The sequence below is a fragment of the Squalius cephalus genome (assembly GCF_949319135.1).
Source record: "Squalius cephalus genome assembly, chromosome: 1".
Taxonomy (NCBI): Eukaryota; Metazoa; Chordata; class Actinopteri; order Cypriniformes; family Leuciscidae; genus Squalius; species Squalius cephalus.
This window is the reverse complement of record NC_137122.1, coordinates 43,292,682-43,319,087: the sequence shown is the minus strand read 5'-3', so window position 1 is coordinate 43,319,087 and position 26,406 is coordinate 43,292,682. Positions and strand designations below refer to the sequence as shown.

Here is a 26,406-nt window from a genome sequence, read left to right as displayed (position 1 = left end):
ACACACACACACACACACACACACACACACACACACTTTGCTTGCCTTTATAAATTACAGTTAAACCATTTTAAGAGCAGATGACTCTTTGTTGCCCCCTATCAATGGTTACATGCACACTGCAGTAAAAATACCGTTGTATTGATTCTTTTGAGTGCTTAGTCTTATTCTGTACACACAAAGTTTAATTATTTGCATGTGTGAGAACTCTATTCTACAACCAAATTCACTCCCTGGAAAGTTACCAACCAAATCTTTAGTAAGTCCATGTTTTAAAACCGAACTGAATAAGTAATTGTAAATGGCACTCTCTTTTGGACACTGACAGCTCAATTGAAATGTGCTAGAACTGTAATTCACTGACTTTGTTTCCCACTTTATTTCTGTAGGGTGGAGTTTCAGAATAAATTCTACACTGGACAAGGCTTCAAGTTCATGCCTTTCACTTTTGACAGCATTCTGGAGGGCAAGTTTGAAGACTAAACCACACCCACATTCTCTCCTTTTCCCAACTGCCACACCTCTAAACAACAGGAGCCAATCAGATCATGTGTGAGATTTTATGATTTGTGTGAACACTGTGACTTTGTAAGGCTCTACATTTCTCAGGTGTTCTACATCAGGACATTAATGGAATAAATTTCAAGTAAGTTAGAAATATTTAGTAGAAGCTGAGCTGAAAATAATCGTGAGCTAGAACTGCATAACACATTTGCAATGATTTCATTACTCTTAAATACTTGATAATGTAATAATACAAACTCAAGTGCTGTTACCATACAGCACACAGGAGAATGAACAGCTTGTTTTTTGTCGTAAAAGCCTCATAAATGTGTACATACTCTTTAATCAAATATCATTAAAGTTTCCCTACCATTATAGCACAGGTGAAGATTTTGTCTATTTCTGATATTTTTTTCCCAGTCTGTTAAATTATTAGTTTTTTTTTTTTTTTTATGTATCTTTTATCCTTTGTTAAACACATTTCTAAAAGAGTTCTCAAACAAAGGGACCTAATTTCAAATGCAGCAAAACAAGCTTCATTGTATGCCATTTTATAATCTTCTGTCATGCATAGAGGAGGATTTCCTCATAAAGCATATCAGAATAATAGTTGTAAATAATCCCCCAGAATAGCCAGATTTATTGCAGATCTTTTCATTCCTCTTTCACTTGCAAACACAAGTAAAGAGTAGTTATATTTTAGTTGCTGGGTTTTTTGTGTTTATTTTGCTGTTGTCTTTGGACAATTAAAGGCAAATACACATCTAAGCTATGTTAACCGTATGAATCTGTTCGCTGCAGTGCCCAGTTCCGGGTTTTTTGATTGTTGTTTATAATTGAGTTTACAACATGCACATGCAATGGCTCTTGAAGGAAACGTGTTTGCTTGCTAGATGTCAGAGGCAGTCCATTTAGTCTTGGAGAAATTAACTATACCAAGTAAAAACAGCCAGTGAAGCTGTGATTGTCTGTTTTTTGTCAATAAAGAAGGACTGGATATGAACTTGAGATTTTGTTTTTCTTTTTTGTATGCGTGTGAGAAAAGATCTGTTGATAAATCATGTCTAAATGTATAATAAAATTAATATAATAATCATTATTGATAATATAGGGCATGATTTTTTTTTTTAAGAGTCAGCTGCAGTTTCATGCCAGCCGAGCTGATATTTGGAACAACAGTACCGATACTCTGATTGTGAAATTGCTTAATTACATTTCAGACAAATTTTGACCAGTTTTGTCTAGTCTATTTTCTTTTTCTCTGCAAACAAAAATACTTTAACAAATGCTACAAGCTTTGTGTAAGTGGAGCAACAGCAGTTTCCCCTCTCCCTTCTTAAAGCATTCTGTAATCACTCCTACTTGCTAGAAAGGAAAATCCGCAAACTTCGAACATTAAAAAAAACAGTCAAAAATCAGACCACTAATCCACACTGCTTGCATACTCTGGTCTGGAACTTTGCAAATGTGAGCAGAGCGATAAAAACGGTAACGTCCAGTGCTGTTGGACTAAATATCAACACTCTTGGAACACAAAGTTTAAAACATGATTGTGCTACGATTACAAGTGCGTCCTATCTACCTCATTTATTGTAATTCCTATGGTGATTCCAATAACACATATCTTTGATCGTAATTTTCAGGATCAGGTTTACGCTTTAATGACTCATGGATCAATTTGAGCTGTTTGTCTCATACCCTTGCATCAATGAGTGAGTGAGTGAGTGGGTGGGTATGTGTATGTGTATGTGTGTCCTTTGCCAGGCTCTATTGGGAGGGTGGAGACTCCCCTTAAAGGGTCAGTGTGGGTGTGACCTTACAGTAAGTGATCTTGGTTGGGGGCTGGACTGAAGAGGGAAAGGGAAGACCTGACGGGCGGGATTCACAGGGAGCTGTGGTCACACACTCTTCCTTACCACATGCACACTCGCACACACCTTGGAGAAGAGAGTCTGTTTCCACCGACTGGCTGACGTCCCAGAGTAGACGAGGGAAAGAGGAAGGCAGGAAAAGTTTGAGGCATTCTAGCAAACCTAGAGAGTAGTACGTAGTGGTAGTAGATAGTACAGGTGTAAGACTTGTTAAAAGATTGGTTCAAAGTAGTCAAGAAAAGTTTTGAAGAGTTGCCGAAGGTTGTTGCCTGCAAGTTGGAGTCATCATTGGGTGTCTACTGTCATTCAAGTCTTTTTTTAGTGCTTTATTTTTACCCTGGGACTGCATTCTTTCGCACCGAGCCAAGTGTGTGTGTGATTCTGCTTTCTGTCTGCAAGTAAGCTTCTGTGCGTATTCATCAGTGTATACTTGAAACCGAGCCATGGCCGACACAGACTTCAAACTGGAGCGTGCCATCTTCGCCGAAATCTCTGATGATGATGATGATGATGAGGAGGTCGCCTTGGTGCCGGCTTCCACCAAACCTGCCACGACAACCAAAGTGTTCAAATCAAAACGAGGCGATGATGATGATGATGATGATGGTGACCCAGCGAAAGAGGTGGACCTGGTGTTGGGGCCGGGACTCGATGGAGGTGGCACTGGTGAGTCCGAGAAGTCTGAGGCCCAGGCTACCGGCATGTTGGTCCTGGCACTCCTAGACAAAATCATAGGTGTGGTGGACCAGATCCAGCACACTCAGACAGGTCTCGAGGCCAAGCAGGAGACCATGGAGAAGAACATGAGCAGCATCCAGACGGAGCTAGCCAAGCTGGCGAAGAGTCACGTTGGAACGGCCGGGACAGTCAACAAGCTCCTGGACAAGGTGCGAAAGGTGAACGTCAACGTGAAGAGCGTGCGAACGGACCTGGAGAAGCAAGTGGGACAGATCAAAAAACTAGAGAACAATGAACACGAGCTCCTCAAGAGGAAGAACTTCAAAGTGCTCATCTTCCAGGTGAGTAAGGAGTGCATTCCATCTCCTTTCATTTGTCTTAACTAATGGGTACTAATTAGTCTTTTAGCACATACTTGCTTTCAAAGTGACTTAAAGGAACCCTTGAGCAACCTGGAATTACTTGACTTGTTCATCTGCATGGATCCCTTCTTGCAGGGTTTGAACTTAAAGCATTTTTGTTACCATTCTCAACTCTAACCAAAGGGGTACCTTCTGATTGTGGAACTGGAACTAATTCTGATTGGTTATAAAAGCTTGAGTCCAGCTGATCTGTGGTCTTTTCCTCACTGTTCTAGTAGGTAACCCATTTTTTAGAACAGCTGGAGAAACTAGCCATGGGCACATTGTTTGTCATAGTAAATATGGCAGTGCCTTAGACCACCATATGTTCCTTGGGGCCCTTTCACACTTACCTTGTTTGGTCCGGATTTTCAGACTTTTCAGTTTGATCCGAATCAAAATTACAGGTGTGAAACCCCCCGGACCAAACAGACGAAATTTGGTCAAACGAAAAGAGGTAGTCTCGGTCCGGATCAAACTGAACAAAGGTTTGGTTAGTTTCTTGTGTGAAAGCATTTTCTGTATGGTTCGGACTTTCAGGCCATTTACAGGAAGTTCCGGTGGTTCTCGCAGGATTGCTTCTTCCCCTCCTTTCCTGCCGGCGACAATAAAATGTTCGCACAACGAGGACGTTCATTTGGCGAATTTGAACTAGCCTCGAGTATAGTTGGTGCTGCAGGGAGTTATGCCATAATAATAACAGTATAGTGGCAACGATATGAGTCTGTTCATTCATTCTTATCAAAGTTACCCGCCGAATTGACAACACGCTGACGTCAGACGCACGTCCATTTACAAACCAATCAATGTCAAGATGCAGCCCACATAGATGATGACGACAGGACGCAAGTACGTCATGTAAAGTTCTTTAGTGCGCTCGCATAATTGCAATGTGAAACCAAACCAAAACTTACCGAATGTATAAAACGTATCGAAACATGAACTTTGGTTCGGACCTTGGTGCGGACTTTCAGGTGTGAAAACGCCCTTAATCTATATCTTGACCTTAAATTGTTACCTTGGAGTTAGCTTTTTATAACACAATTAAACACTTCAGTTAAGTGTTTTAAGCATGTTCATGTTGTTTTGCTTTGGTCTGCTGCATGAGTGTATTTGCAATCCTCTTTCCCAGGTTTCTTATGGAGTACACATGGATTCCTTTGCAAGGCTTGGCCTTGAATTCCCCACTCAGTATCATAAAGTGTCAGTTCACTCCTAAGTGAACCTTCAAAGGTTCCGGTCTCACATCACAGCAACCGCTGAAAAATGCTGGGTCAGCACCTTCCATGAGTATACTGCAAATACTACATGCATGTCAAAACTAGCTGAACTTTATAGAAATGTAATACAGCTCAAAAGAGCACACACACCACACGGCAGAGAGATGTAGTGAAAAAGCATGTTTTAAAAGAAGTCTCTTATGCTCACTAAGGCTGCATTTATTGGATCATACAGTAAAATCGTAATACTTTGAAATATTGTTACAGAGTAAATAAGTGTTTTCTATTTTGATGTATTTTAAAATGTAATTTATTGATGTGAAGCTGAATTTTCAGCATCATTACTCCAGTCTTCAGTGTCACATGATCCTTCAGAAATCATTCTATTGTGCTGATTTGATGCTCAAGAAACATTTCTTACAGCATTTATTTGACACATAATTTTTAAGTTTTTAATGTTACTTTTGATTAATTTAATGCATTCTTGCTGAATAAATGTATTATAATTCTTCTTCGCTCAAAGTTTTGAGCAGTCTATTAGGATGAAGAGGTTTATAATATTATTATAGATTATTCACAAATATAATGCTTATAATAGACTGCAATGCTTTCCAGATGATGCACTGCACTCTTTCACAGATGTCTAAGCAACGTAAATGTGCTTACTGGAAAAATAGAAAAGGTAATTGTACACTGCCTGCAGAAAGAGAATGCCTATACTTTTTCCTTAATGTCTCTCTCTCTCTCTCTCTCTCTCTCTCTCTCTCTCTCTCTCTCTCTCTCTCTCTCTCTCTCTCTCTCTCTCTCTCTCTCTCTCTCTCTGGTGTGTGATATAGTTGGCTTTGGCAGAAGATAGTTGGCAGGTGTTTGAGGGTATAGAATGAAGACATTAAGATTTATATTTCGGCTATATCTTCTGCTTAACTGCTGTTTACCCGTCCATAGAATTATAATCCTGCTGTAATTTAAGATAGATTTGCTGATTTCTGCAGATTTGAGTATTATCATACACCCCAGTCTGATGTCTGATATCTTTCAATGCAATATGGTTTACACTCACACTATTTATCATAACTGAACTTACTGTACTTCAATAGAATATGAAAGAGTTTTCTACATGAACATCTCTATGTTTAGTTTACTCATGAGGGGAATTGACAAGGAAGAGCAAGCTTCATTATTTGAATGTCAAATCAGGTAACTGCTCAATTTGCATAATACTAATATATAATATAAGTCAATTTTTTACAAATTGTAAATAACACAAATATTATGTATGTTTTACTAAAAAATTGTATTTCAATCCGTCTCAATCTGTCAGTTACTTGCCGTTTTTTTTTTTTTTTTTTTACTAGCAATTTCTGAGTAAAATTGTTTCTCAAGTAAATCCTGCACCATTTTTTTTTCATTTTTTTTTTTTTTAGCATTAAAGCTTTATAAGTTTAATTTACATAGACATGAGGTGTGTTTGACCGGAAAATAATGGCCATGCCATAATTTAAATAGCCAATCCTGGCAGTGCTATTTCATAACATTTAGTGTTTGGTTTTCTAAATTGTGGAACTAAGGTTCTTTTAGCAATAAGTGAATAAGGTTAGCAAATGTTTATGTGCTGAAATATTGGTGTCTCTTTAACACATTCTACTGATTATAAGTAACGTTGCACCTACATGTCTATGTAGAGTAGGCCTGTACATTCATCATTAGAGTATCATTAGAGTATATACTGGTAGGGTTAGAAGAATAAGTTGATGCACTTAAAAAGTTACTTCTAGTCAACAGAAAGTATTACTTTAATATTTTGTGTAACAGCTCCGAAAATAGCACCAGACACTTCATATGTGAAAAGATTCTATCTTTAGTGTTTTACTGAAGTGCTAGATCAGTGTGTAGGGTAAAGCATTTCACTGTGAAGAGAGTCTTGTGCAAGCAAGCTGGACTGTGTATTAAATGTGTTCAGAGCGTGCTGGATCGCAGAGAGACTCCCTCTGAGACCCCCATCCCCCTCGAAACTGTCCCTTACATTCTAATTATAGTGCAGAATTCGGTAATGTCTGCAAGGATATGATAATGACACTACCGTACCGTCAGAGAACCTTTCAGTTTTAGAAGTAGGCCTACCGCCGGACATTTGCAACGAGCTTTGTCAGAGATCCAATAAGTCATTTGCTAATATACCATTTTAAATAATATGAATTAGTACATTTTACAGTATTAAATACAATAAATTAGCATGATATCAGTCATGGTCGCCTAAATGGTTTCCTCATAGCAGTGTGATTGACAGTGCAGTGGATGGTATTAAATATTTCTCCGTTATATAATTATGTTTAATGACTCTTTGAAATCCACAGATGTCATTGTGTGCCAGTGAATGTGTCGTTATAGCTTTCAGCCAGTGATCTGACATCATTGCAGTGAAACAGAAGCGTCTAAAGTGTAACATGTAGTCAGGATGAGGTTCGGTGTGTTCCAGCACTTGACTCTACACCAGCGTTACTGCATTTAGCCTCACTAACGAGTCGTTTCCTTCCAGCGCGGGGAACACTGGTGATGTAACTGCTCTCTAATGTTTTTAACTGAAAGATGGAAGATGAGTCAGTGAGGTCATTTATTGGTATATTTGTAAAGTGTTCTGTTGGCTTGTGCCCCTCTTTCCCATCATTTCTCCAGGCAGATGATAATGAGGATCATTATGGTCTGTTAGGGATAATCAGAGAAGATCTATGGATCACATGCAAAGAATGCTTCATGTGTATCTTTCATGAGCAAACTCAGAAATTCACATTAGCTGAAAAACATGAGACGTATTCGGTTTTATTCATATTTTATTTAATATAGAGTTAATGTAAATATTCAAATATTATAATTGCATGCATGCATAAGTAGATATGCATATTTGTTTACCAGTAGGCAAATGTGCCCTTGTACATACAGTGAAAATAAAATATAACAATTGACACTGAATTTGTAAATCAAATATAATTTAGTATGCGCTCAAATTGCATAAACTCCACGAGTTTAAAATCTGATGATCATGATACATATGAAAATGATACAAAGAGCATCTTGTGTTTTACTGTTACATTTTTTTTTTTTATTATTAATTTATGTATATTTACACTTATTTAATGTATTAATTTTATACATTTTTTTTATTGGTTTTACTACAATAATATTATTTATTTCTAGGGTAAAAAAAAATATTTTCACTGTTATCACAGACAATGGACACTGTATACACTACCTTTTAAAAGTTTGGGATCAGTAAGATTTAAAAAAATAATAGTAATACGTTGAATTAATCAAAGATGTTTATAATGTTACAAAAGGTTTCTATTTAAGTAAATGCTGTTCTTTTGAACTTTCTATCCATCAAAGTGTCATGAAAAAAATATAGCAGTTTCCGAGCAAGCTGTTTTCAACATAAAAAGCAATGTTTCTTGAGCATCAAATCATCATATTAGAATGATTTCTGAAGGATCATGTGACACTGAAGACTGGAGAAATGACCGCTTTGCCATCACATGAATGAACATACACTGCCCGGCCAAAAAAAGTTGCAAAATTTAAATAGACAAATGCTTAAGAGTCTATGACTTGATCATTATTGCTGTGATTATTATGTTTCTAGCATGTAATATGTTTGGCAACAGTTCTTCTAATCCTAATTGATAGCTTTTCATTTCTTAATTATTCATATAGGAAGACACATCATGGCCATATTCCAGAATGACAATGTCAAGATTCATCTAAATCCTATTTACATCCAAACAGCGACTTTTTTTCTTTCTTTCTTGTTTTTGTTGGCCCGGCTTATTTTAAATTGATATGATATATTTCACAATATTACAGTTTTTACTGTATTTTGATCAAATAAATGCAGTCTTGGTGAGACTTTGAAAAACAGTAAAAATCTTCCTGACCCCAAACATTCGAACAGTAGCGTATGAGTCTGTGTGTGTGTGTGTGTGTGTGTGTGTGTGTGTGTGTGTGGATTTAATTGCTCATGAAGTTTAAGTTTCAATCTTCTCTGATGGAATGTCCACTCAAGCAGCAGGTTACACTACTGGCATTTATCAGATATCTAATCACAGATCCCTGAGGTCATAAATTACCCCTGTAAAACTGGACTCCTGTGTGTGTGTGTGTGTGTGTGTGTGTGTGTGTGTGTGTGTGTGTGTTGAGAGAGAGGGTACACACATTCAATATTTCCTATGGTATAAATAAGTGGACATTTTAATTGATTTATTCAGAACTGACATTGACATTATTCTCAGAAATGTAGTAAGTCAGTACCAGAATAGTAATTACAGGCACAAGTAGAACTCCATTAAGTTCTTGGGGGGGGGGGAAATACGGCCACTGACCTTTACGTTGTCTCAGTACCAGCCCCTCATGTAAATACATTTTCATTGCATTGTTTAAAATGTTATTTCCATTTGCAGCTCTGCACCTGCGGTGAACATGCATGTCAAAACGTACTATTTTTGGGACACACATCAACTGAGTCGTATTAGCTTGCTCGTGCACATAGTGATATTGTAACAGGAGTGTAATTTCTAGTGAAGCTCATTTCCACTACATTAAACAAAACAAAAAAAATCATGCTTTGATTAATCATAAAAAAATTCCTGTGTCATAATTGTGACTTTTTAAGTTTAAGTTTTTATAGCATAATAATTCAGATTTTCAAAAGCGTGATCTTATGTGGTGGGCTTCCATTCATTTCTATTGCAGTCTGGTAAGAAAATGTTAAATGCTAAGAGGCGTTTGTTGGATAGTGGTTTGCTAGGCGGGAGATGATGAGGTGTGGTTGTGACTTATAGGGGTTTGGTGATCTCCAGCGTTACTGTTGGCCTCTGCTCTATTTTTGCACTGAATTCAGGGTATCATATTTACCCAGACAGCAGTGTGTGTTCAGAGTGAGCGTGTGTGTGTACGTAGACTGCGTATTGCGTGTTAGTCCAGGCCAGAATGTGATGCGTGATGAATGGGCTGAGGATAAATGAGGCATGAGTTGCCACCCGTGTGTGTGTGTGTGTGTGTGGGTGTGTGTGGGTGTGTGTGGGTGTGTGTGAGTGTGTGTGTGTGTATGTGTGTTTTAACCGTCAGAAGAGATGGTCACTGGTCACTTTTATTTTTTTAACATGTTAGATAATATGTCATATATGAGATATACAGGAAATGATAACCGTAGGTGTGCTTTCCCAGGTCCTGGAATTACTACATACTTTCATATCGCTTGCATGGGCTGGGCTGCAGATGAAGACGGAGCAACACTTGATACTGTAGCGCCCGAGCCAGACACAGTCGAAATGCACTTCTAAAATCTGAAGATAAGACTCACCTTCAGCTTTAATAAACCTGAATTAGGAATCATTCTATTCCAATTATACTGTGTCATGGTGGCAGCAAATGCAGTGATTACAAGTAGAACTGTTGATCATGTATATTTAATGTGTGTGCAAGGATATATGTATTACAAACAGGTTGGTAAAGGAGGTTATTAGGTGAAAAGCCTTTATCTTTTTGACATTATGAAGCTGTCAGATACAGAAGCACGAAAACAGCCGCTGGCTCCTGTTTCAGCCGGAGTAGTTTAATATAGCCTTCAGCCAATGAGAGACAGAATCCTATAGAGCAGTGTTGTGACTTTTGGATTCATTTGTTAATGCTGTCTTGGCCCCTAGAAAAACAAGTGCATGTGGTGTCCTGACTGACAAAACACGGATCTTGACTCTTATGTAAGATAGAGAGCTGATATTTTTGTAATACCTGTCATGATGAAACCCATACTAAACTCATGGTTGTTTCACGTTCTCAGAGGGCGTTCTGCTGCACAGCTGCTGTTCTGAATCCAACAGAACTCAACAGCTGCTCAGTGTCTCAACCTTAACATGCCTTTCAACATCACACACATACACAGCTGTTATCAACCCGTCACCGGCTGATTTTGTTTAGCTGGATATGTCATGCAAACCACCAACTGTTTTTGCCGCTGTCTTGGTAACGGTTGTCATGGTGCATTGGTCCACAGATAGCTGTTAATCTGTGTAATTGTTTGCCTCTTTTAGGGGGTTAGTACAGGGACCCGTCTATATATACAGTGTGGGTTGTCGTTCTTTTTTGCACAGAGCTTTTGAGCAGGAGTTTCAGGGTATTATTCAGCACCAGACACACTGGCAGCAGCATTAATGTGCTGTTTATGGTTACTGTATTTGAACTTTTTGGCTGCTAATGGTGAGTGAATTGAGAAAATGTACTGGCCATACATATTTCTTACCAGCAATGAAACTGCAAGACGATGGAATTAAATAGACACTTTCCTTGCATTGTAGTGGAAATAGTGCAGTTACTTCTAGCTTTATCTGTCACAAAATATAACAACAAAAAAAATATTGGAATTTTGCTGGTCACATACGGTTTTAGTCGTAACTGTCACAGTTTTAATGGTCAAACTATTCAATGGTTGTAATTCATGAATGCTTTGCTACAGACCTAATGAATGCAATAAATTAAAATCCAATTGTCTTACCAAGTTGTGTTCCAAATTTGAAGTTGATATCACAAATATTAAAGTTCCCATGAGATTTTGTTTAAGTGCTGTACCAAAAATAGCCACCGGGTGACACCCAAAAAAGGATTTTTTTGATGCCTTACCCTGTGACAATCTAATACATTTCTGTCACAATATCACTTCTATCACAAAACAGGGGGCAAATATGGAACCTTGAAACTCAGACCTTTCCAACAATATGTGTTTTGCCAAGATTAGATTTTTTTATTATTATAAAATACCAGGGGGAGGAGCCCACTGGGTACCATTGAGTACTGGGTACACAATTAAAGTACCATTTCAGTAAAGCAATGTCCAGTTTCAAAACAGTTTTCAAAAGATGAATTTTGAGTCTTAAGCTTTTTAATGATACATAAATGAAATAAAATATGTGACAGTAAAAAAAGTACAAAAAATAAAAAAAGAGCGGCTTGCATCCCGTTAGTGCTAGTTATTATATGTGTCAACTGGCAAACATTTTATTTACACACCAACGGCAAATTTTACTAGTATTTGGGGCTTGGTAAGTGTTAATTTTGGGCTCAGGTTTTAGCTCTGTGCCCACAGACTCAACTTTAGACTTAATAAAATTGTTATATTTACAATAATTAAATTATTTTTACAAGAATCTGTCTTAAAGTGTACTTTACTGTACACATTAATGTGGTTTTTAGCATTTGACTTGTGGCCTCGGTATAACGAAGATAATATGCAGTATGAACTTTCATATTTCTTTTTGGTAAGAAATCATGTAATGATTTCAATTATTCTGACAATGGTTTGCTGCATTAAAAGGTGCTTGCTAAGCGAAGAGAGATAGATGCTGCATTTCTTCAACGGCTCTGCCATCTTGGGATGGTAGAGAACGTACGTTTGAATAGAAATCAATGAGAAGATGCCTTGGTTTCCTGAATTTACTGCTCAGTTCATCATCATATAATCAATGTTAATAATCTTTTTGTTGAGAACTTTGTTTGGAGTTTGTTTTATGAGAGAAGTCATGACAATTGTCAACTAATCTCTGCCAACTGTTCTTTTCTGCACTGTAATTATTTTAACATTCACAGTTTTAATACGAGCTCTTTTTTTTTTTTTTATTTAGCTATGAAAATAATCACTGCTGTATAAAATATACTGATTCAATAATTGTTTCATTTTAATAATATACATTAAAAATAATATTTATATTATTTTTATTTAATTTAAATATATTCTGGTTCAGGTATTTTACCAGTACTTTAATTGCAAGTGTACAATAAGCAAAACTGTCAGATTTTTAGAATAGTCAGTGTTGAAAACACAAATTACTTTATAATTTACTTTCATGTTTACGGGTGGATCTTGACCTTTCTAATGCGGTGGACATGCAGACTATTAATAAATAATATCCATTCGGTATTCCCTTTAAAAAACTCGCCTTTACTCGCCAACACGTTACTGGAATTTGTTGTGGTCGGGCAAACTGTTATGGGGAGAAAAGGCTTTCCAGTTATGTGATTTCCTCCCCAGTGTTTCCATATATTCTCACTTGTTCTCTGTGTTGACACTGAGCTCTCTCTGTTGGCTTTGGCTGTTTGGATTGAGTATTGTGTAACATCTCTGGTCCTCTACATTCTGGCTTGTGCTGGAAATTTAGGCTGTTTATCGAACTGGGGTTCACATGAGGACAATTTGTTTTGGATAGCAAAAAACAGAAATGGTTTGTTTTGACATAGCAAATGACTGTGAGACAAACAGTAGCTAAACTCAGATTGAAGGCGTCACCAGAGTCAGCCAAGGCATAAAGTAAAGCTCTCATCTAAGACTGTGCAGTTCCTCTTGGATGTTTATTAGGTGTCTCTCACACATAGCACAATATCTACAGATCTTCCGTCCAGCTCTTGTCTCTGAGTAGCCAGTGAGTCAAGTCAGTGGATCCGGGTGCACAGCATCAGTATTTACTTGTTATGATGCAGGAGGGAATAGTGATGGATGGTTATGGAGTGTGTGAATGAGCACTGTTCAGGGAATGAGGCTGACTAAAATAAGCGCACACACATCTTCAGCCTCCACAATAAGGAGACACGTGCAAGTTTATGAGGACTTCCATTGGCACAGGGCTAGAGGTTGAAAAACGAACAGATTCAGGTATAATATAATATTTATTTGGAAACTGCAGGAGATCCAGAGAGTGCTGTTTTTATGCAACTCTCCTGGATCCACTTTAGTTTAGGCTTAAACAAAACACAAAGCATCAATTCTTTTTTAGACCACCAGAGGGTGTGTTATACTAGATTCTGCCATGTTAAAACTCTTTCAAATAGCATATGCTTTATAACATTATATGACAACTTACAATCTGAATGGAGAGTTGGGACCGTGTCAATATGCTTAGCATATTTTTATGGGTAGAACACATTCGGTTCACTTTGTTGTGGAATTATATATTTTTTTGCCCCAAGTAGGCTATTGAAATATCTTTTCGCTTCTTCATGTTTTGTTTAGTTGTTTTGTTGACCTGTTTAAATATCCACTGACATCCCCATTTAATGATGTTTGTGGTTAAGATATGTTTTCTTGTCTCACTCAAATGTTAGATGGCTTTGTGTGTGAGTGCGTGCATGTGTGTGTGTGTGTGTGTGTGTGCGTGTGCTTGTTCTTGATTGAGTTTTTTTATTTATTTGCAAGCAGTTGTAGGAAAATTCTGGGATTCTATTTTGATGACAAATCCCATGATTGTCTTGGGTTATTTAAAAAGTCCTAGTTGAATGTGCAAGAAAGACTGAAATAAAAAGTACTGAACTTTTTATTTATTCAGTCCGTCAGAGGACTTTGGTACTTTGCTTCATAGGTGATCCTGTGCTATGCACTAGGCCTACATGAGTTTAAAAGTATACACAGCAGACAATTAAGCCACACAATAACAAAGAGTTGCATTTGTCTTAAATGAATAAATAATATAAATGAACACTTTTCAAGAAAAATGATTTATACATGTTATATACACACAGGATGGTATCGGTGATGATGGCATTCATTCATATAGTAAAAAGATGCTACTAAACAACTATTTAAAATATACCATATTTTTGTTGTTTCTACATTAATTTAGATATTCAAAATTAAATTCAATATGAACACTGTTACACACCTCAGGTCGACAAAAAATGTATTATTTCTTTCATGTTATATTGTTTATAATGAATTGATTGAAGAATACTAAGAAGGTTGATGTCTTACTTTAAAAAATGAACGAGGAGGAGGATAGTGCATGACGTCCCAGGTCACTAAAGTATGCGTTTAAGGGTTAAAGAAAAAAGTATGATTAATTAGTCTTTTTTTTTTTAAAATCAATTGACAGCACTCAACCAAGCTAAATTTGTAAATATATATATATATATATATATATATATATATATATATATATACTTTTTCTCATTTCATTTTGTTTCAAATAATAGAACTATGTATGCATTATGTATATATTAATTTATACATTGTTAAAAAATATACATGTATAGGCTTATAACGAAAAATTGAAACCAAACAAACATATTTCTTAATTTACATGCATAAACCACTGCATTTTCAGTGCCCTATAGAGGGAGTGCTGCACTTGTCGTCTTTAGGCTCAGGATCATTTTAGTAATGGCCCACAGTTCAAATGAATCTCAGTGACATCTTCTCATCCTTGATGCATAAAAATCAGTTCATTATCTTACTAAAAAGCTCCTTCACCCATGTAATCATAATGATTATCACTCCCAGCACTTAGACAAGTCATAGCATGTCCTGAATTCTAAATGTTGGTCTATCTGCATGAGACAAATGAGGACTGAATGACTCAATGCGAACATGTGAAGAACAGGCTTAGGGGTGACAATATAGAGCTATTATAAGTCTTGAGACGAAAGAAGTCCAACTGGTTGAAGCCTAAATACAATTATTAAGCTGATGATTAGGTTCTCACAAGAAATTCAGTGTTCAAATTTAAGTCAGAATAGGGATTGTGTATAGTCAGCGGATACATGAATTGTTTCAATAAATAATATAATCCCATGTCAATACATGCATACAAGGTAATATAGGACTACATGTATTCTACACCGGTAAAATAACAAAACAACAGTAATATTAATACTTAATAGATTTTTTTTGCCATTGTTAAAAAGTGTCGCAAAATCCCTAAGCATTGTGGACAGGAAAAAAGCCTGCTGGCTGAGTACACTATTATGAAACATGTATATTTGCACACACTAGCTTTTTATATTCAGTTCTGAAAGTGAAAATGATCAGCTCTGTGATTCACTTTATATAAAATGGTGCTTTTGATGCCCACTTCAATATCAACTGCTTATGTTCAGATCTAGAAGTTCAAGAATATTCTGATTTGCCTGGTCTAATCTAATCTTAATTCCTTAACATTTCTCACCTCTTCTCTCAGGACAAGGTGAAACCTGTGAAGGTCTCTAAGAAGCCAGTGGCTGCAGAAGAGGAAGGAGAGCAGGTGCTGACTGAAGGAGGCGAGGAAGAACACGGCTCTGAAGAGGAAGTGGAGGTTGAGGAGATCATTGAGGAATCTCGTGCTGAGCGCATCAAGCGCAGCGGCCTCCAGAAGATGGACGAGCTGAAGAAGGCCTTCAGCAAGGAGCAGATGGAGAAGACCAGGCAGAAGACCAAGGAGAACCTGGAAAAAACCCGACAGAGAACGAAAGAGAACCTGGAGAAAACACGTCTGAGAACCCGAGAGAACCTTGAGAAGACCAAGAAGAGCCTGAGCAAGAAGATGGATAAGTTGGGAACAAAGATGACCCCTAACACCCAGCGCCGCAATAAGATCCGTAGCTCCAGAGAGAAGATGAAGAAGACACTGACACCCGACCACACTGTCTACGCCCGCTCCAAATCCACCACCTACCGTGTGCCGCCCTTCACCTTCCACGTCAAGAAGGTCCGTGGGGGTGCGACTGAACCAACACCCGAGCCTGAGGAAGAGGAAGAGGAAGAGGAAGAGGAGGAGGTGGAGCAGGATGAGGAGCTCCAGGAGGAGCTTGTGGTGCAGGAAGGAGGCCTAGTGTCAAAGGTGGAGGAAGGTGAACTGGTCAATATTGACAGCCCAGAGATGGAGGCCTTGCTAGAGGCAGCTGATCACTCACGGCTGGTGTTCCAGGAGACGGTGAGGCCAAGGGAGAAGGCCGGCCAGTAAGTCCAGTATGTTAAGCCCTGGAAAAAGTTCAACACGGGGGAAAAAGAGTGTGGAAGTCTGGAGATAAATAAGGATGATGGGATGTAGGGAACTGAGATGTGCTTGATGGAGGATTAAAGAGCAAATGAATGTGGAGTCGCTTCGACCTTTTGATGAACATTTGGTTTGCTTTATTTCTTGGTATCTCCTCAACCCAAAGGTTGCTTATTTTTTTTATTATTACTATTTTGTTTTCATTAATTTTCCGTTTTTAAAATTGACTAATGATCACTTTTTATTGTGTGGAAAAATTTAAAGTTAACATAATTTTTAATTTGATCAATGTACATTTAAAATCTTCAAAACAACTGAATGTTATAGTATTTTCTGAAAATGTGGATGTTAGGAGGTTTGTGCTCCAGAAGAATATTTTCATAAACACTCTCATGGCATTTAGATGTTATTAACTTATTAATTTGTTATCAAGGCTACCGGTTGCAGCCAATTATGTTTATATTGAAGTGCCTATTCATGAACACCCTGTGTTCTTTATCATGTGATGTGACGGCTGCTGATTTCAACAGTATAAATTATTAGCAGGCCCAATGCGTCTTGTTGAATGTCTGGGCTTTGGCCTTTAATGCCGTGAATGAACTATTGGAAGCAATTGGAAGTGAAAACTTTGAGGTGCTAGAGAGCTGTTGTCAGATGGAAATATTGTTTTGAGGGAAAGTGAATTATAAGATAGTCTAATCATACTAAATGTAAAAAAACAAAAAAAGGAAAGAAAGTACTGCAAATATAAACTGACGACTAACTTTTTGTCTTTTGAAACTGAAGATTTTATTTATCACTTAGATTAAGAACTATGGTGAATTTTGTGGTCTGGCCACTGACGTTAATGATCCAAACTTCAAGGCCCGGTTTCACAGACAAAGCTTAGATTAAGCCAGGATTAGGCCGTAGTTCAATTAGGACATTTACATAGCTTTTATAAACTTACCTTTGAAAAAACATTACTGGTGTGCATCTTGAGGCAAAACAATGGCACTGACTATTTTGAGATCTGTCAGTGCAAATCAGCTCAAACATGCATTTTAGTCTGGGACTAGTTTAAGCCTTGTCTGTGAAACCGAGCGTAATGAAATGCTTCACTCTCTAATTCAGACTTAATGTAAAAGACTTGTAGTTGCTGCATTTGAGACCTGCATCTTGAGATGGCATAATTTGATCTTTGATCTAGGTATGTAAATGTCAGTAGAAGCTCTTAGAAACCTGTAAAATCAAGCAGAATTTCAGTCTCTGAAAATTTTGCTTTTGAGAATTCAGTTTTATTTATTCTGAGGTGAAATAATTTGACTGTTTACCTTGTTTGTACATATAACCTTTATCATGCTTAAAGCAAGATTTGTTTTTGTCTTTCATATAAATGTACACACAAATACAGTATTAGGTAAACCGTAGCTTATGGAAAAGGTTATTGATGTGGGTTACTGGGGGAAAAAAAGTAAACTGATATGATTACCCTTATGATCTATCCACGTAACTGTGTAATTCAGCCTACTTAAGTAAATTGAAATATATCATATTTCTATTCAATATTTGAATATTCAGATCAGTCACTGATCTTTCATAAGTGCCTTCATGTCAGATAATCAACCCACATTATCGCATAAATAGTCAAATTTTTACAAACAATACTGTACACTGAAAGCTTGCATTTTGTATCATGCTATTTATGATCTTGTTATGAAAATACACAGCTATTGCAGTGTTCATTGCACATATGGGCAGTAGTTTTCAAGGTGTGATGGTCTGAATGAAGCTACTTATTGGCTCTACTGTTGTCCTTGTGAGATTGTGTGACAGTATAAATGGATTGGGTGTAGGTTGCTTTTAATAAACAAATAAAAGTGTCCATCTTTTCACTCTCTTTTTTTCATTCTCTGTCCCTACCAAGCTATGTACAGTTATCAGAGAGTGAGCAGCAGCTGCACACTGCATCATTGCTGTGATATTGCTTTGGTGAGCAGTAGTGAAAAGCTGCATTGAAAATTATGGTGAACAAAGACTATGAAAGGGACTTAGTGGTAAAACAGACACAGGCTAAGCCTACTGACTGATAGTTCAGTACAGATACTGCACACACAACAATATCAAGCTGTAGCCTACCAGCAAGTAATCTGCAGTGTCATGAGAACATTTTCTTTCCAATTCGGTGTTAGGACTTTGAAAAATACATGAACATGTATGTGCAAATATTGGACATGAAGACAGCAAAAGCCAAACTAAAGGTCAAATGACTCTTCGCAGGGAGTTTGATTGACAGGCGTTCTGACCAATCATAACCCGCCATCCGCTGAATCCGCCATTTTTGCCCGACAAAGCAGTCAGGAAAGTTGAACTTGAAAAACGGTGTGTAGTGAAAATAGAGCGAATTACCTTTTAAATGTAACTTGACATTTCAAATAAAGATTGTATGAATTACATCGTTACACCAGTAGGTGGCGACAGACGTCTTTCCGTGTTTAAAACAACATTTCTTCTTATGTTCATTCATGTTTATTTAATGCTATAAATTAACTAGAAGGAAGAGAGGATCGGTTCATGAGCAGCTTTAACTGAGGCTCTTGTCAGTGTCCTCTCTGCTACGCGATGTATTTTTCACTGCGTGAGAACATGGTGTGGCGTGAGAGCGCCGTGGCTTGTCGGACATAGCAACAGTAATTAAAGAGGGCAGGTCTTTGCGAACGGTCAATTCACACTGCACCGACAGTCACCAGATTACAGTACGTCACTTCTCCAGCATTCTAACGTCAATTCAAAATGTCTAAAATAAACGCCTTTTATATTTTGCCATCGTTATTCTGTGGTAGACCATAGACTGTAAAAAAAGATGGACGACACCCCTTCACTTTTTCTGAACTCGTTAAATCATCTAAATCGACAACATGAATGTTAGACCCTATACCGACTAAGCTATTGAAAGAGATGCTTCCAGAGGTTATAGATCCTCTTCTTAATATCATTAATTCATCTTTGTCATTAGGATACATACCAAAAACTTTTAAGCTGGCTATGATTAAACCGCTTGTTAAAAAAACGCAACTTGATCCTACAGAATTAGTCAATTACAGGCCGATCTCGAATCTACCCTTTCTGTCAAATATACTAGAAAAGGCAGTATCTTCACAACTATCCTTTTTAGAAAGAAATGATATCTGCGAGGATTTTCAGTCAGGATTTAGACCGTACCATTGTACTGAGACTGCTCTCATTAGAGTCACAAATGATTTGCTCTTAACATCCGATCGTGGTTGTATCTCTCTATTAGTGTTACTTGATCTTAGTGCTGCATTTGACACTATCGACCACAACATTCTTTAGACTCGAAAATTATGTTGGCATTAGTGGAATTGCATTAGCATGGTTTAAATCATACTTATCTGACCGTTATCAGTTTGTAGCAGTAAATGAAGACATCTTATCGATCAAAAGTTCAGTATGGTGTACCACAAGGCTCAGTACTAGGACCGTTGCTGTTCACTCTGTACATGCTACCCTTGGGAGATATCATTAGGAAGCATGGCATTAGTTTTCACTGTTATGCTGATGATACAAAGCTCTATATTTCTTAACACCCTGATGAAACTTACCGATTCACAAAATTAACGGAATGTATAGCTGATTACTACTTAACTCTGAAAAAACAGAGATTCTAATTTTTGGACAAAAAATTTCCTCACGTAATAATCTAGAATACTGTCTAACACTCGATGGCTGCTCTGCCAAGTCCTTGTCGTCGGTTAGGAACCTGGGTGTGCTCTTTGATACCCATCTTTCATTTGAAAGTCACGTGTCTAGTATCTGTAAAACCACATTTTTTTCATCTTAAAAATATATCTAAATTACGTCATATGCTCTCAATGAAAAAGGCAGAACAGTTATTTGGGGGCTTTGGAAAAAAACACAAAACAACAAAAAAGATGGCTTTTCAGATGTTTCTTAAGGTCAGTTATGTAATATAATATAATTTATATATAATATAATTTAGACCAGAGATTAAATAAGTTTTTAAGTGAATCCATAATTAAACTCAAACGTTTTAAAAGCATCCAAATACATTGTTATTAATGAAATGAAGTACGCTAAAAGTAAAAGCTTGTTTTCGGAAGTTAGATGTGCCATGTTTGGACAGTGATACTGCATAATGCATTACTGTACAGGCTGATTTTTTTTTAGATGTTACTACACAGGCTGGTGTCTGCTCTGTTTTTGTCTCCTTTCTCTCTCTTATCCCCTCATGTTCTCTCTGTCTCTTCTCTGCCCTTGGTGGTGTCATGTTGGTTGTAGAGGGAATACATTAAATAATCAATGAGAGGAATCTGATTAAGGAGAGTGCCTTTCCAAAGGGGAGGCAGAAGACAGCAGAACAAAATGAAGGCCACTTCGAGCACTATATACATCACTGAATCAGATAAAATTTCATTGAAATCACTGAAATAGATAATCTGTTTTGGAGATATATCAGATATATCTATTGTAAATTGCAACAAAAAAGTATGCAATATCAATGATGTATGAGATGCATGGATTGGTCACTGCACCACACAGTCATATAGCCTGTATACATACACCACTGCACATCTGTGTTTTCCATCAGAGTCTCAGGGGAACAGATGGTTGTGTGTTTGCAGAGAGCAGCAGGAAGAGCAAACAAGAACCTGAGCTGATGTTTATCTGGACTTTCTCTTTATAAGCTGTATGTGAACTTCCTACCAGGACAAACGTGGAGACAAAAATAAAGGCGAGGCTTGTAGTGACAGGGAGGATTGGTTGCATGTTTTTATCTCTTGTATGAATAAATAAAATTATTGAATATGTGGGAAGCGCATATTTTGGTTATTATGTGTGACTTTCCGAATTACTTCACTTAACTGAAGTCAAACATGTAGTTCTAAATGCAAAATTACATCATTCATATTTTGTTTCTGAATACTCATTTTGTTTATGTGAGTTTGCATTCTGGCCTATTTTCATCTTTGAGACCATTAAATGTCTCTAATGCACATAGCCTACTACATATATCATTATGCATAAAATATATGCATATTGCATTTAATCAGTTGTGTGGATAGAAGTGCAGAAATGCTTTAAATGCGCCAATGTGACATGCAGTGCTGACTAGCGAGAAATGACATTGATTGCATGATAGCATGTTCATTATTTCCTTGTTCTTAATTCCTCTTCCATCATCTTTGTCATCGTCTGCAAAGGTTAACACAATATAACATAACAATAAATTACTTTGCATTTTCTAAAATAAAACTTGAGGAAGTGCTATATTCACTGAGCCTGTTTGAAGCAGGACTCTTGAGCCTAGATCTTTACAGGCTAACAGATCTGTCCAAAAGAGCAGTCCTTGTATTTTGTTAAAGGAATAGTTCATCCAAAAATGAAAATTCTGACATTATTTACTGAAAGAGTGAAATTTATATTCTTAACCCAAGTGAGATTTTAATTTGAGAACAAACACACTAATAAAGTTAAAGCATGTGCATATCATGAGACCTTTATTTCAGTATTAATGCCACGCGTGTGATGTGTAATTTCCAGAATCATATCTTGACGCATCACATATGAATGTTTTTTTGTCAGCATCAGTTTCTTTTTGAGACAGAACTGAGAGACCAGATGTGAAGGAAAAACACTAGAGCCTATTGGACTTGGACCGGAACTACTGGACTGTCGAAAACATCCTCTGAAGTTTCCTTGGAAGCCCATGTCCAGATGTCCAATGACCTGAACACCCAGTTTTTATACTTCAATAAGGAAATATACTATGTAGGGCCTATTTAATGAAACAATGCATATCCAATAATGGAATAAACACAATGGACCATCCAAAGTTTATTTTAAATCAACCACAATTGCAGCAGAGTTGCTCAGTCATGACATCAATGGTATACCCAGAAAGTTAATTCAGCGTGGGTTTCCTTAGGGAATTTCAAAGGGGTTTCTAAAATAGTTTGTGATTTCTGAGTAAGAAATAACTGTGGTTAACATTACTTGAAGAGACTATTGATTGTTCTACATTATAAATTACAGACAGTCACACCTAAAAAAAAGAATTTTTAAACCATTGTGCACCCCCCCCCCACACACACACAAAATAAACTTAAAATGAAAAATCAAATAAAAAATATATATATTTTATAGAAACGAAATTAAAAACACATTCATAAAAAAATAAAATAAAATAAAAAAATGCTAATCTAAAACCCCATTTGAAATTCCTAAGCTGTAAAAAGCTAATACTATTCCAGGTTTTAGGGCTACAAACGTCTCTATTTACAAATAGTCCAGTCAAGAACTTTTATTGAAATTTGTTTGCTAAGCCATATTGTTTCTGAAATAAACGCCTTTTATATTTTGCCATTCTTAACAATTACTACGTTCTAAATATCGTTATTATGTTAGGCTATGGGTTATGAATATTTCTTTCGGGGTGGGGGGTGGGGGGGATTTATTAGGGCAGATGCCACGACAGTAGGCTACACTTTTCACATTCACTGAATTAAAAGTTGAGATGACGCAGGCACTGCCAGTAATTCAGATGACTTCCAGGCGAGCTGTTCTAGCAGCGCTCCCTGCCCCCGCCGTGCGCGGCTTCACAGCGGCGCGTCACGAGGGAGGGCAGAGCTGTCGGAAGAGCCTGTCGAGCCAGGGCAATAAACACAGGCGCTCTCGAGCGCGCAGGCTCTAGGACCCGCCTCTTCGCGTCATTCGGGTTCAGGGATTGGACATATTTCTGATCTCGCTCACGAGAGCGTGAAAGACCTGTCAATCAAAGAGAAACTGGAAATGTGGAGCCCGTTTTCGCATAGTCCACTTTAGCTTGCGTGTTTGTAGTGACGGAAAAGTTGAAAATATCTTTTTAAAACGGCGTATGACCTCTTAAACGATAGTTATTAGAGTCAGTAACGTGTTGACTACGCTTATTTCGGCGGGGTACATTTTCTCAGAAACCTTGAGCGACACATAGAGGGGTAAGTTGCTTTTTAAGGCAGTGAAGTAACGCGTTTTGACGCAATTCTGTGGATGTTTCTCTGTGAAGATGTGTTCTTCAGTTTCTGTGTCAGATTGTGTTCTGCAGTGCTGCTTTACTAGCTCAGACTGTGCTGGTGTATCGATCACAATCTAAACCGCTAGATTCTGCGAACGGGATATGCGCTCGTGACGGAAATAATGAACACATTGTTTCATATGAGCCGTTACATGAAGCTAGAAGAATGTTACTGTGACCTGACAAGGACTAAGTTTGGCTTAGTTTCACAAACACGTCTTAGTATGTTGCCAAGTCCATAACCAAAACAAAGAGTTTATAGAAACAAAGTTTTTCGTTTGTTTTGTAAGCTGACCTTTCCCCCGCCTGTTTTGCTGTAACGTTATATCTTCGTTTCCTCATAAATGCAGATTCTTGCTTTATGGCATGGCACGTTCATAGATGCCATGTTGTCAGTGGAGTCCACTCTCCTTGATCTCTTCTTCTCAGAGTCAGCTAGTAAAGCCTTATTTGTGTGCTTCTCAGCATTTACAATAGTGCTAAAGTGTACTTTTAGGACCAAATAGACAATGCTGAAATTACAGTGGACGAGGTAAATGAAGAAATAGATGAAGTAAAGTGAGTGCAAAATAAATAGGCCTTAATACTCAGAGCCAGAATCAATGCTTTAGGCTACATGATTGTCATAATTTGTAGTATCATCAGTAGGCCTACTTAAATGTCTGAATTAGACACTACAGAGAATAAATAGGGTCACGCAAATTAAGATGCATATTAAACGAAAGTGAATTATAAATAAAACGTGGGCCTATTATTGTTGTTATTATTGATAGAGCAGCCTAGAAACCGTCTCTCGATTTCATTTCTCATTATTGTTGCAGTCAGTGGATTAGGCCAAATAAAAGTAGCTTTTTATACGGTTCTGGCAGCTGTAGTGCTGCTTCTTTGTATCAGTTGCGCTGGTTGGGAAGGTTATGTTCTTTTCTCACTCGCTGTCTCCTGGGGGATTCCCCACCTCTGCGCCATGACGTCACCTCTTCCAGTATATGGCCGAGGGAATCCTCGCGTGCGATGGTATCGTCCTTTGCTTATAGTTGGTCACCGCATTTTCGCTTCTGACTTTCATTGCTTTTTACGGAATTAAGCTTTTACTCGCCAAATGTTTTACTGACCGATTAACACATTAGAATTGCGAGATATAGGCCTATATATATTTTTTATAATTATAATTTACTTATATCATATATATATATATATATATGATATAAGTAAATTATTTTACCCCTTAGTATATTACAGTAGCCTACTCATGAAAGGTTTGGATACAACTTCTCATTTTTTATTATTTCTTTGTTCTACAGTTTAAAGTAACAGTAAAGGTACCAAACCACGGTATTATATTAATTAAATTATGGGAATGATGTGGTGACCAAAAATTTTAATCTAATCAAAACTTTATATATTTTAGCTTTTCCAAAGTATCTGCACACACTGGATATTCCCTGAAAATGATAGTTCACCCAAAGATAGAAGATATTTTCAAAAGATGATATTTTGTAGAATGTTGGTAACCAAACAGTTGATGGACCCCATTGATTTCCATTGCATTTTTTCCCCATAATGGGGTCTATCAACTGTTTGGTTACTCATATTCTTCAAAATATCTTCTTTTGTGTTCAACAGAAAAAAGAAACTCATACAGGTTTGGAACAACTTGAGGGTGAGTAAATGATGACAATTTTCATTTTTGGGTGAACTACCCCTTTAACTAACAGCATGAGGTACATTTCCCATGTGTGGACTGGTGCACACTTGATGACTGCTTTCCCTGTACTATCTGGCACAAAAATTTACAAATGGTTCTTAATTTTATAAGGTCACAAGAAACATGCATATTCAGTCATATGTGTCAGCCAACTTTTGATCGGTTCTTAAAGGTACACTGTGTAGGAATTTCTCCCATCTAGTGGTGAAATTGTATTTTGCATTCAAACGAATAGTGCTCTCTAGCACTTCGCTTTTTCAAATGCGTTGCAACTACGGTAGTCGTTATGTACCAAGAAGCTACGACAACATGTCTTCCAATAGCACTTCATCGAGTTTTCTTTCGGGTGATGAGGTTCGTTATTTCGCTTTTTTGGCGACGAGGATTCCTTCTCCTGTGGCTCGGCATAAGTATGATCCTGCATTATGAAGTACCGTGCAGTGTACTTGCAGCCTTCTTTAAATTTGCCGGGGCAGTGACAAGCGCCTCTCCTTGTCCGTATCAGCTGGTTTCAGTCACGTGATGCGTTGTGGAAACGCGTAGAGGTAGGCTAGTGCTTTTTGTCCCTCTCTGCTATTATAGTTTTTCAAAATGGCAGAACGACATGGAGGCCTCCTTGGACTTACCCGTCCGATGTAAATAAAGATAAGAAATTCTTCGCTTACGAGGAGAAGTCAGATCATTGGCAGAGGTCATTTTACACCAATGAGGACATATTTATTAATAAAGACATTGATTTTAGCCAATAAAATACTTAAAAAACTACACAGTGTACCTTTAAAAGTATTACCGTCTGATAATATGATGGTATCACGTGGTACCGCATCACTTCCTCTCTCCAAGGGTTGGAGTTTAATGATATACATTTACGTCATGATTGCAATAATTAGTGCTCCGTACCTTCATCCTTTGTATCTTTAGCTATGTGGAACTTCCTCTTTTGTTTAAAAAGTTCAATCTTATCAGTTATGTACATTAGGGTTTTATGTTACATCTTATGTTGATAAAGTAATGTTTTTATTGCATTATTTTAGTGTCATATCATCATGTGTATTATGTGTTTGTGTGCTGCACCTTCTATATGTTAGTACTTATAAGCTTATGCTTATAAAGGTAAAATAATCAGATTTTAGTCATTTTAATTGGAATTTTAGTAAATAAATAAGTTGTATTTACCA

The 26,406-nt window shown here is 37.3% G+C and overlaps 3 protein-coding genes across 11 annotated transcripts in view; all 3 read left to right on the top strand.

Annotated features, from left to right (window-relative positions):
• The window catches only part of atp6v0a1a (ATPase H+ transporting V0 subunit a1a), a 36,136-nt gene extending 34,629 nt beyond the window's left edge, over positions 1–1,507 (top strand). For all 4 annotated transcript variants that reach the window (XM_079891569.1, XM_079891568.1, XM_079891567.1 and 1 more), the window contains one exon: positions 390–1,507. In XM_079891569.1, the coding sequence (XP_079747695.1) occupies positions 390–483 (94 nt within the window). In that variant the 3' untranslated portion in view covers positions 484–1,507. The remainder of the gene's footprint in view (positions 1–389) is intronic.
• Positions 1,508–2,381: 874 nt separating this feature from the next.
• On the top strand, positions 2,382–18,315 carry cavin1a (caveolae associated protein 1a). Its single transcript, XM_079878164.1, has 2 exons — positions 2,382–3,394; positions 15,657–18,315. Exons 1-2 carry the CDS (start codon positions 2,819–2,821, stop codon positions 16,416–16,418), a joined length of 1,338 nt encoding a protein of 445 aa, XP_079734290.1. The 5' UTR covers positions 2,382–2,818; the 3' UTR covers positions 16,419–18,315.
• A 4,924-nt stretch (positions 18,316–23,239) lies between these two features.
• stat3 (signal transducer and activator of transcription 3 (acute-phase response factor)) overlaps positions 23,240–26,406 on the top strand; it is a 34,210-nt gene continuing 31,043 nt past the window's right edge. For 2 of the 6 annotated variants that reach the window (XM_079877619.1, XM_079877622.1), the window contains exon 1: positions 23,243–23,446. The gene's annotated coding sequence lies outside the window, so the exon portion shown is untranslated. Of the gene's footprint in view, positions 23,447–26,406 lie in introns of all 6 variants that reach the window. The other 4 variants (XM_079877617.1, XM_079877621.1, XM_079877620.1 and 1 more) reach the window with 3 other exon arrangements.

Excerpts from the sequence above, each read along its gene's own strand:
- cavin1a (XM_079878164.1), top strand. The coding sequence starts at position 2,819 with ATGGCCGACACAGACTTCAAACTGGAGCGTGCCATCTTCGCCGAAATC. Across the intron at positions 3,395-15,656 it reads TCAAAGTGCTCATCTTCCAG|GACAAGGTGAAACCTGTGAA; the intron begins GTGAGTAAGGAG and ends CTCTTCTCTCAG.